The sequence below is a fragment of the Tympanuchus pallidicinctus genome, unplaced genomic scaffold (assembly GCF_026119805.1).
Source record: "Tympanuchus pallidicinctus isolate F22 unplaced genomic scaffold, pur_lepc_1.0 scaffold3, whole genome shotgun sequence".
In the NCBI taxonomy this organism is placed as follows: Eukaryota; Metazoa; Chordata; class Aves; order Galliformes; family Phasianidae; genus Tympanuchus; species Tympanuchus pallidicinctus.
Window position 1 is genome coordinate 42322855 of NW_026294747.1, and position 11731 is coordinate 42334585.

The 11731-nt window shown below is 38.9% G+C and overlaps 1 protein-coding gene across 6 annotated transcripts in view; it reads right to left on the minus strand.

Annotated features, from left to right (window-relative positions):
• PTPN21 (protein tyrosine phosphatase non-receptor type 21) overlaps positions 1-9064 on the minus strand; it is a 53383-nt gene extending 44319 nt beyond the window's left edge. For 4 of the 6 annotated variants that reach the window (XM_052692792.1, XM_052692790.1, XM_052692789.1 and 1 more), the window contains exons 1-2: positions 8607-9064; positions 5165-5535 (exon numbers count right to left, since the gene is read on the minus strand). In XM_052692792.1, the coding sequence (XP_052548752.1) occupies positions 5165-5344 (180 nt within the window). In that variant the 5' untranslated portion in view covers positions 5345-5535; positions 8607-9064. Of the gene's footprint in view, positions 1-5164; positions 5536-8575 lie in introns of all 6 variants that reach the window. The other 2 variants (XM_052692794.1, XM_052692795.1) reach the window with 2 other exon arrangements.
• Between the last annotated feature and the right edge of the window lie 2667 nt (positions 9065-11731).

Genomic DNA, 11731 nt, shown 5'->3' on the forward strand with positions numbered 1-11731 from the left:
TGTTCTGCATCCCCAAACTAGATTGTGCCTTTCTGTTCTAAACAGTGTAACACATCAGAAAAATTTTATTTCCTAAGATTCTGAGACAACACTATTACTGCTGTCTTTTACAAAATTATCCTCTATAGATCCACAGATAAAGAAAAAAAAAACAAAACAATTTCTACGGGTGCCTTTTTGTCTTTATATTGGCATGTATGAATACAACACTCCATAAGGCTTTCTTGAAGAGAATGCTGAAAACACTGTCTCATCATAAGAGAATGCTGAAAACACTCATCATAAGCTCTGCAGCCAAACTAAGATCCTAGCTAGCTCAGGGACTCCACTGAGTCTCACTTTATCTTGTACTTGGATACAAAACAGCCCCTGCCATCAGAATACAACTGTTAAAATAAACTGCTTTCAAAACTGGCTCAATAATCTCGTACTATGCACAACTGCCAGATACAAGCAAAGGCTTTACTCTATGTCCAACATCAAGAACTACAGAAGGAGACAAAAGGCACTAAAAATTCTCCAGAAACTTTCTTCTTATCACAGTAGACATCCCCCTCCACAAATCTTCCCAGTGGAGAAACTCAGACTGGTTTTGGAGCAGCCTGGACTGGCCAGGGTACAAGATGCAGAAGTGGTGGAAAAAAAAATCTCTAAGTCTTGCCATGTATCTGCCACTGAACAGAAAGCTGCAGCCCTTGACATCCACCAGTGCTTTCAGTGCCAGGAAGAGGGCTGAGGAGACTCATAGAAATCCCCTCTTTTTTTCCCCGCCATTTGACGCCACTCACTTTAGGGCACTTTGGCTTTCTTGACTATTTTTGTTCTAGCACAAAGTTTTCAACTGCAGCTACCCATAGGGAGGATGTAGCAAGGTACAAAAAGAATTCAGAAAGAAGCCAAGCTTAACTCTTTCACACAGTAAACATTTTTTTTCCTACACAGCCTACTGCCAAATCCTCCGCAATGATTTTCTCCTGACTGCATCAATATCATTCTCACAAACCCCACCTAAACAAAGCAGTTGCCAATTACAGCTTAAATCAATATTGCAGGGATTTTCAAGAAATTTAAGAATCGTAGTTTTAAAAAACAGTATTTTGCAAGGTAATCTAACATTAAAGCACTGCAATAATGGTGGTATGTGAATAAATGGGATTTCCTCTGAGGGACAAGGCAGATTTAACTTATCCGAACGTTATACAAAATTAAATTGGCTTATCTACAAGATAAAAAGCAATACTTTTACAGCACATAAAAGATGTTATGTCCCATCAAGACACATTTTAATCTATTGCAGAAACAAGTCAGCTATTGGTGACCTGTTTTTCTTCTGTAAATTGTGCTACTTTTCCCACCTCTGTTCAAGACTCCAAGAAGGATAAACTTGCATACTTGCTTCTGACTCTCACCTTATAAAGCACCAACATTAAAGGAAGTATCACATTTGCAATTATTGGATTCCGAAATTCTGATCATTTTACAGTGTCAAAGTAGCCTAACAATACAAAACAATAAGCTAACATACCTGCTTCAGAACTAATGAAAATCTGTTAAAACTAGTATAAAATTAGTATAATACTATATCACAACTCACAGGTATTGTGACAGTGAAAGAATACAATCAAGTGGTACAATCAAATTCTGACTGAACTTTATTAAAAACTAGAGAAATCAGGGCTGCTTTACCTAACTGCCACCTAAGCTTTCATGGAAAAATCTTAATTTTGTGTCGCTCAGTGTAATAAGCAAGATGGAGAGTAAAACTTACCCCAGAGCATACTGCTGTTTTCCTTCAGAAAAAAAACCATGACAGTAATTATACCTAAGGCAATTGTTGATTTTTAAAATGCTCTGGTTTTCTGTGTATCTGGACAAATGAATTATTATTTCAGCACATTTAAAATTAATGCACGATGCAGTCAATATTGTTTTTCAAGAGAGTGGCATTTTAAATGAATAACACAACACACTGAAGGTCTTTCTATGCATTCCTCCATGATTTCTCTCCCTTTCCGAAAGCTAAGCAAAACTTCATTCAGAGAGGCAGCCATTAATAGTTCAACAACCAGCACTTTTTTGTTTTATTTCTTTAAGTATTAGTCAATATTTTTTAAAAATTTGATATGAGGCATAAGCATAATTATGTTAGCAACTCCTCTGTCATTGCTTAGCCCAACTTTTATCTGCTGATCAGTATGCTTACTAATACATACACATGCAAGAGAGCTTATGGTTGACTTGGTCTTATTTTCAAAACATTGTTTACCTATGTAAAAAAAAACAAACAACACCACACTGAATTAAAAGTATTTTCATGCATTTTCTCAAAACAAGAGGTGATCCTTTGGACTTCAGAACAAAGTTTTAGAAAACACTAAAGCACTGTTTCAGAATTTCCAAGTTATTCAAAGTTTGGATAACTTTGATTCATTCTTTCCCATTACGTCCAAAACAAACACAGGAATTCACATGTACACCACACATACTTTACACAGCAGCTCTTTATTTTTTTTAACATGAGTCAGTATTGCACTTGTGTACCACACATTTGCACTGAAGTCAGATTCTGTTTGCACACATTAGCAGAATTTGGCCATTTATTCCAGCATTAAACTGTTATTACAAAACAGAATTAAAAGATTCAGCAAGAGACTAAATCAGTTGTAACATCTCTTGCCAAATATCCTATAAATATTTAACTGTAGTAGATGTAAACATTTTTATATTCTCAAGTACCTAATTTGTATGCTTGTGTCCAAAATGCAACACACGCAGTATTAAACATTCTTTTCTAGTTAGTTAATAATCAGAGCTCTGAACACTTTTTCACAACTTGCAACTTGAAAACAGTTTTCCAGAACAAATACAGCTCTTCCTTTGACTACAGTGAAATAATAGTTTGAGTATAGTCCTCTCAAGGGACAAAAGACAAACTATTCCTCAGTTTAATGCACTCACTTCACTTTTTTTTGCAAGGCTTGCCACTCAGTAACAAAATTAAACTGTCCAAGTACTTAGACTTTCTGAATCCTAAATTTGTGTCCATACAACTTGAAAATGAGATAAATTGGAAAAAAAATTAAAAAGTAAATTAGTGTTAAGCCACACATTACATAATCTGAGGACTACTATTCAAGTATGATCTGTTAAAACAAATATATTAAAAGATGGAACAGCACTAATAAACCAGTAAATTCACTACCTAAGTTCACTCACTACAAATTACACCAAGATAAATTTTATCAGTGTGTAAATAGGTCAAGATTCCACTCATAACTCCTGCAACTAATTATTCTGAGGCAGTACAGCAAAACTTCATAGCCCATATACAGTAATCTGATGCTCATGCCTCCACTTTCATATCTGATGTAAATTTCAGTGCTTAAATAGTCATACTTTCTTGTTTAACACTTTCAATTCACACTTTAAAGGGTGTGTTGTGCATTAAAAATATGAGTTCTTAGAGAATGTACTTAGTACTCCACAGTATCAAGGATTAATACTGGCTTTGCAGATTGAAGCAAATGCTCAGCAATCTTCCTGAAAACTTCATACTAAGAAAATAGTCAGAAATGAACCCTGTATCTGCTTGGCAAATCCTACTATTTAAAAGTAAAACAACATTTTTTGAACGCAAGCTCTGGAAAGTAATTTATATCCCTACTTTCCATTCCCTTTTATTGCAACACATTTTCCTGCCAAAATAATCCATGCAAGAATGCATGACCAAAAGAATCTGTTCTGAGTTCAGTAGCATGCTGTCAACTCCCCTAGTCTGATATATGACTCTTAATTGAGGGAATTGCCAGCCTTTTTTTAAAAACAACAACAACAAACAGATTTTAGGAGTAGTTCCAGTGAAAGAGATAATAAATTGCTGAAAAGAAAAAACAACCAACCACGCATCTCTGACGCCTTGTAAATAGATAAATAAAAGCCAATGGTCATAATTCCGAAACACAAAGCCTTTGCATTTTGCAAATCAAACATAGTTAAATTCTTTACCTTCTGTTGACTAAGCAGTGACATCTGAGGGTGCATAAACTGACAAACTCCATTCAGTCACAACAATTGAATTCTAAATATATGATGCCTGATGTGTTCTAAGTAAATGCTAAAGCTATGAGAGTACTCAGATTTTCCCTTTTCTAGAAAGAGCAAGGATAAAAAAATCCATAGTACTCCACAGAATTGCACTTTTCCACAGCAATTGTACAGATTAAGAATATTTGGACAACGCAAAAAGCATACTGGAACAGAAAACATAAACAGTAAACAAACACAGATGAATGGATTCCCTGTTTTTTCATTTATTCTCTAAATGAGGGAAAAAAATATTTCTGAGAACAACTGACTGTATGGAGTATTTCCTACTGATAAATTCTACACCTACGTGTGCTAATTCTGTTATTATTCTGTTTGCAGAATAATCACCATATGCATGGGAGAAGAGTTCGATTTCAGTTGAAAAAGTATATTTTAAAATACGTAGCAAAAAACTGGGGAGTGAAGGGGAAGATGTTATACAGCCCAGCTAGTGTATACCATATTTCTCCATAAGGCCAGACATTGATCTAAATGACTATATGCTTGCTCAAAGACACCATCTGCAAACAGGTTTGTGATTTGTGAACAAACACTAGAAATAGTCACCAGCACACATATCACATTTGTGCTTCGGGTTCTTTTTGCAGCACTGATCCACCAGAAATAAATGCACAAAAATAACATTCTCTTTCATGTCCTAATCTATTAGGATTTAAAATCTCATGTCTCTCAGCAATTCTTAGCCATGTTGCTTAGGCAGAAAGTGTGTGGTGGCATTTGTTTTTCTTTTCTTTTAAATGATATTTTCAGCATTGTTGAATTTAAAAATTTAATCACTGCTGTGACTTTGTTCATCTTCCTGAGCTTCTGTTCACAGCCACTTCTCACACGTTATTACCTTAGGCATTCTCTTGTTCTGTAAGATATGTTTTGCACCAGTTTTGGATCAATCCAATTCATCCTTAAGACCAGACTGTTTAGAAACAAGGGGCGCACACAGAACAGCTGTTCAGCTGCTGTTGTGACCAAGCTGCTTGCCCCAAATGGTTAAGGATTCACCACGAAGGTCATCTAGCACCAGAGACAAAGCCACACCTTAACTCGACAGTTCACTCACCTCCCGCAACTCAAGCCTCTGAGCCACTGCTTCCAGACTTTCCTGGCCTGTGCTTTCCACAGATAGTGTGAACTCCACAAATTCATTATTGAGTAGCTGGATCCGAGCCACCAAGCAACTCTTGCTGGATACTGTATAGCGTCGAGTTCGTTTCAATTTTAACCCAAAAGGCAGAGGCATCTTCTTTCCCACACCGATGGTTGGAGATAAAAAGCTACCACTACCAGGGACTTGAGAGAGGAAAAGCAGCAGTTTCCTCTCAAACAGTAAGGAGCTGTAAAGTCTCCAACAATCAACCACCAGCAGCAGTATCCATTAAAGGTAAGCAATTTTTCCACCAACACACAAGTAGGGGGGCATCCACTGGAATCCTAGCAAGAAGTAAAAGAGAAAGAAAAATATATATGAAGCAGAAACAATTTTCAGAGCTGTTATACATTCAAATACTCAAAGAAGCACAGGAGTTTCTGGTTTTTCCACATACAACATTTGTCTTCCAGTGTTTTTGTGCGTGTGTGGTTTTTTTACTTGTAAATAAATAATGAGTCTTGATTAAACATGGCTGAAATGCCTTAAAATAAAAAGCATTTCTTAACTGAATTGGTATTTAAGTGAAAGACCTCTAGAAAGTTCTTCAGTACTTGTAATGCTGACGAAAGCCTTTTCTTTAAGAGCAAAACCAGCAGTTAGGCATTATTTCAGAGCAGCGTGGAGCCTCAGCTGCTATCTGTTGGATTAAACACAAAACCAAGCCCCAAAGAAAGGCAGGAAGGGAGGCACTACACCTCACACCTCAGCCATTTCCTACCAGACAATTAAAATCCAATTCTTCTAATTTTCCCTGAATTGCAACTCGTGGAGCCATTATGTCTTATGTTAAAGTGTGGTACACTGTTTGAGGTTATGGTTTCCCTCACACCACAGTATGCTAATTCTGAAAACTATTTATTTTCCAGCTTTTCATTGGGGGGGGGGGGAAGAAAAAGTATATTTTTTCTAAACGTAAAGGCAGCCGGCTGTTCACCCCCCGGCCTTTCGCAAACACCTTCACACCTGCTCTCCTGTCGGCTCCGCCGGGCACTCACTTCACCCTTCCCCTCTTCCAAGCTCTGTCTCACCTCTCGTGCCCCAGCCTAACTGGTTTGGATTTTCAGCAGCACACGGAAAACAAACGCGCTGCATGAAAGCAGGTAGCGCTGCAGCAGCGCGAGCGCTCAAAGCACCACCACTCAAATGAAAGCGCTTCAGCCAGGCGGCGGACGGCTTCAGGACGGTCGCCCAAACACCATGACTCGAGCCGATGCCCACCCGGTTCCCGGTCCGGGCAGCTCCCACGGGCGGCAGCGGGATGGGCCGGGCCCGGGAGGCGGCCCCGAGCACACGGCGCGGCCGCATTGTTCGAGCTCCGCTGGGTTGAGGTGCCGCGGGACCTCTAGCGGCAGCACCGCGCTTCTCGAAATAAAGAGGTGTAATCACACACACACACACACACACACACACACAAACAAACAAACAACAAATCACAGGAATAATGCGTTTTAAAAGACACAATTTGATTCCCGAGGGCTCTTCTCAGATAAGAATAGCCACAAGATTTAATACATGCACTTATTTGGGAAAGGGGAATCAGAAGCAACCTCCCTGCTGCACCTGTTTGTACAAAAGGTTTAAACAACCGGATAACACCACGCTGCTGTATGTTTACACACACACACATAGAAATGCAACGTTACTCAGTGCAACCAGACTGGGTTGCAATGCCCTGCTAGGCTCCGTGCTCTGCTCTTTCAGGCACCCGTGGAGAAACAGAGGTAGAAGGGCTGCAGGCCTGAGGAACAGCTTGGCATTTTTCCTCAGTGACATCTTTGCAACTTAGAGAACGATCAGAAGCACATTTCATGGCCATGCCTCTAATAAGCTGGATGCCGTTCTAGCATTGTACACAGTCCTCATCCTCCACAGATATCATCTAAAAACTTAAGATTCATTATTACTGGTTTAACGCTCCCTCACCCCTCCACCCCTCCCTCAATAAATAAAAAAAATAAAATAAAATAAAATAAAATAAAATAAAATAAATTCCAAACACTGACTCAATTACTCTTGGGTGTGGCCACAATAAGTAGCAACTGACAGCAACAGGTTTCCCTGAAAATTCTAGAGACAGGCTGAGCCTCCTCACTTGATTACTTGCTCTGCACACTGATCCTCCAAATCCAGCCCTGAAGCACACAGGGAATGCTCTGTGGACAGAAGCTTTTAGTTTCCTGCCCACTGCCAGCAGAATCTCTCACTGGTTTTATTCCTGGCAGTGAAACTTTTGGCTGACTGACCTTAGCTCACTTCTATGACACATTCTGTGCACAATTATGCATTCTTTTCTTTGGTGCTACAGCAAAGTGAGAAACCAGTTACTGACTTTTTTGAAGGCTGCAATCACAAGTGCAGTGCTGTTCTAATCTCAGTTTTACGGTCTGAACATGAAAGACTGAAACTGTTATGACCCCATCAGACCCTTAGAAAAGTATCCCAAGAAGAAACATCAGGAAGCAGCGGTAGGTGAAATTCACAAGGCACCTAATGCTGACTTTAGGCAGTCTCCAATCTCAGTAATTTCTCTATGTGCGCAGTAGCAACGCAGGCATGGGGAGGAAGCCTAGGTCAGAATTTTCAGAACATTCCAGGAGCAATCAGCAATGCCAGGTGTATTTGCCTTCTGTATAATTTTAAGTTGGGATACGTCTGCACTGTTACAAAGCTACAGTCAGAAGCTGCAAACCCAGCTGCGAAACCTCTCTCAAAAACAACAACCCTTTAATTTGGCAAGCCTGGGACTTTCACACAAGAAGTAAAAATGTCATTCGTGGCCAAACTTGGTACGCTTATATTTCAACACATAGTTGCTTTTAAAATTACAGCATCATGCTCGTGACTGAAACACAATTACCAAGCACTGCGATATCTTTTCCCCTTACTTACCCCTCCCGCTTCCCACTTTCTCCTCAGTAATAAGCATTTTACTCTATAAAGATTTTCAAACAGTCTGTGTCAATGATAGCACGTGAAATAAAAGTGCAACACCTTACAGAAGAATAAAGTTCCTATAATTTTAAATGCTCAAAGCTGCTTTTTTTTTTTTTTTTTTTTTTTTTTTTTTTTTTTTTTTTTTTTTGAGAGAGAGAGAGAGAGAGAGAGAGAGATGTAGGGAGCCAGAAAAAAAATAAATCAATCAGAGTACTCTACCCCCCCTTGTTTTTACCAGTTAATCTTTGACTTGGCTCCTGGACTAACAGAGCCACAGTAAGTGCACATTTCAAACTTCTCCTTTCTCCAAAGCACAGAGCTCTACACTCTTCACTTTTCAAAAAGTAAATGCTGGGAACTCCTCTCACAGCACACAGCCACGCTTACCCACTAAGTTTGCCTGCCGTTTTCCCATTACCTTTTGCTGTGATCTGAAGACACCGAGCCTCCTTTCACATATGTGCAGCTGAAGAAAAACCACAGTGCTCCGAGATGTCTTCTGGCGGAGCCATCTCATCTGTACTCCTGTACTGCCTTACTGTGCTCCTCCCGCACCGCACAGCTGCTATCTCGACTAACCCACCTTCTTCTCAGATCACTCATAGTGAAAACATTCCTCACTTCCTGTCTCAAAAAACTTGCTCTGGGTATCATTCCACTGGGTGAAGAGCTGGGGGTGGAAGGAAATATTGCAACAAAATAAACCAGTGCCAGCCAGCTCTGCAGGCAGCCTTTCCACGCCACGCTGTGCTGCACGAGCACAAAATCGCCTTCTCTGGAATATTTTCAAGTCGTCCGTCTCTGTGCGCCCGTGTGTGTGTGCATTTAATTTCTTTTCCTGGAGGCGTTCCCCTCGCTCTACCCATGCGGAAGGATACACCGAAAGAATTAAAGCAAAGGCCCGTATGCTTGCAGCCCATTACCTCACAGAGTTGGAATGCCTGGCAGGGAGAATGTCAGCAATGAACAGCTGCTTCACTGGCTGCGGGCTGCTACAGAAATAGGGGCTACAACAAATAGCAGGCAATCCTTGCTTTTTTAATCATATGATCATTTATTTTAAGCTTTTCCAATTAAGGTAAATCTCTTACCAAAAAATAATTATCTGTTGGCCGTATTATTTTTATTAGTATTATTTTTACACTGTTTGGAAGCACATTCAGGGTTTAATTCATATGTGCCACACTAAGTAACCTATGCACATACATTCATGCCTGCAGCTGAAAGAAGTCCTTGCAAAGTTTCAGCTGTTGGTAATATAAACAGCAAGAAAATGCAGGCTTAAAGGCTGATCCTTCAGCTCTTCCTCTCACATCAAAACTCACAAAGGCTCCAATAGAAAGTATGTCTTTAATAACAACCATCTCATCGAGCATAAAAGTAATATTTCTAGTGTTTAATGAATTCAATCCTGACATAGGGGGTACTATCCCCTTCCCACAAATACTCAAAAATATATTCAAAAAATGTACAAAAAATAAACAATTGTTGTATGCTACATAGAATGTCATTCTCCACATTACATGAGCCAGGTAAAAGTATATACAAACTTGAAACAGGTGAGGGACGAGGAAGAAGATAAAGCAAACATGCTACTGTCTGGGCAAGTCTAACTTGCAGACCTGCTATGCAAACAGAATGCTACTGAGGACACTAATCGCAGCTGAAATGTGTAGGTAGTTTTGTACTATGATGAGTTCTTCTGAGTTATTTCTCTCAGACACAACAGGTTTCCTCCAATCAGGGGAATTACCCCTTGTTTTCTCCTACATATGAGCCATAGTTACAATGAGGAGTCCATAGGCCAAGAAAAGAATTCATTCAGAGGAGTCTTATATTGAATAAACTAAACAACTCTGAACTAAACTAAATGAATATCCTTTTCTAGTAGTACGTTAGAGGCCAGAACTATGGTTACTTGCCTGAGAAAACTGAACAGTATAATGCATGACAAATTCAAACTGTGAAGATTCAGAGTAATGAAAGCAACACCTCCTATTTCTAAACAATTCATACTGGAAACAAAGTCTCAATACTCCTATCTGCTTCATTTCCTATTCTAAGTTTTGATCACACCATTTTCCTGTCTGATTCTTTGCTGTGAAGTTGTGTTATTAGAATTTTTAAATACAGATAGAACATCACTCATAGGCTTCTCCATAGCTTACACTTTCTCCTTTGAAGCTCATCAAACCTTTATTCCTAAACTCCATGTTTTTCTTCTGCTTTATATAAATACTAGCTTGTATCCTAACTCTGTGTTTATCTGTACTCTCTCCATTTTACCCTTTATATCTCATATTTTCCCCCATCAGATCTCATTACCTGCTTTACCTATCATCTCTGACAAACAGGACAAAGTGACAATGGAGTCCATGAGACCACAACGATCTCTGATACAGCCACATTAATAAGACATAGCCCAATTGCCTCAGAGCACTACATTGTGCTACTGCTGCTCCCTTTCAACTCCCAATCCATATTTTCATGGCATGCATAGTGAGAAATACCCACATCCCTTTCAGAAATGCCCACTCCCCTGTCAGAAAAGTGGTATGTATACATATGCTTCCCTCAGCCTAATGGAGAGTTACCCACTTGTGATAAAATACATCATAGTCCCCTAACTAACAGTTAAAGGGCTATTCCCAGGATGCTGAGACAATGAAGAATTCATGTAGAAAAAAAATCTTAATTTACTCACTAAGCATGCAAAATAGTGACTCAATGAACTGAAAAGACAGAGTACTTCTGATTCTGTGTGTAATTGTTAAAGCTATTCCCTAAACAAATTCACTTTATTACTCCCTGTGGCCGAGACATCACTGTTTTGTCACTTTTCCTCATCTGTGAAAAACCAGGAGATAACTGGGTATCCATACATCGTGACATGCTTCTCAAAGGTAAAAAGAAATGAGTAGAATGGAAGCTGCTAGAAAAATAAGCACACACTACATCTATTACATGCTTGATACCTGAAATTACACAGTTACAAGATTTATTTTGACTTACAAGGCAGTGTAAAATGTTAAACTATGTTCTAGTAAATAAGTAATTGATTGTATAGGGTTTTACTGTATTAAACTGGCCACTTTTCCAAGACAGGTAGTACTGAACTAGAAGCAGGGAGCTTCTGCCATAACTCATAAAAGATACTTTTTTGGAACAAACTATTTTTTATGAAAAGTAAATTAATTAGTTGATGACATAAATTTAATTCCTATTAGTGTCCTTCAATATATTTTTTGTTCCAGCAATGAAATAATGTAACTTATTTGAAATCTAAATGGAGCTATATATGTCTGTCAAAAGTAAAAAAAGGAACATTGCAATTAAACCAATCTGTTACTCACTGTATCTCACTGTAACACTAGCACACTTTAAAGTATGGTCAGGTGAACAGCTCAGACCATTAGCATTAATTAGCGTAGGCCACCTCTGTATTATGTTTGGTTTATATTAGGAGCTGTGATGCAGAAAGAGATTAAAACAGCTGTTGCCATTGGGTAAACTTCAAGCATTATTACTGTTAAAAGACACTTT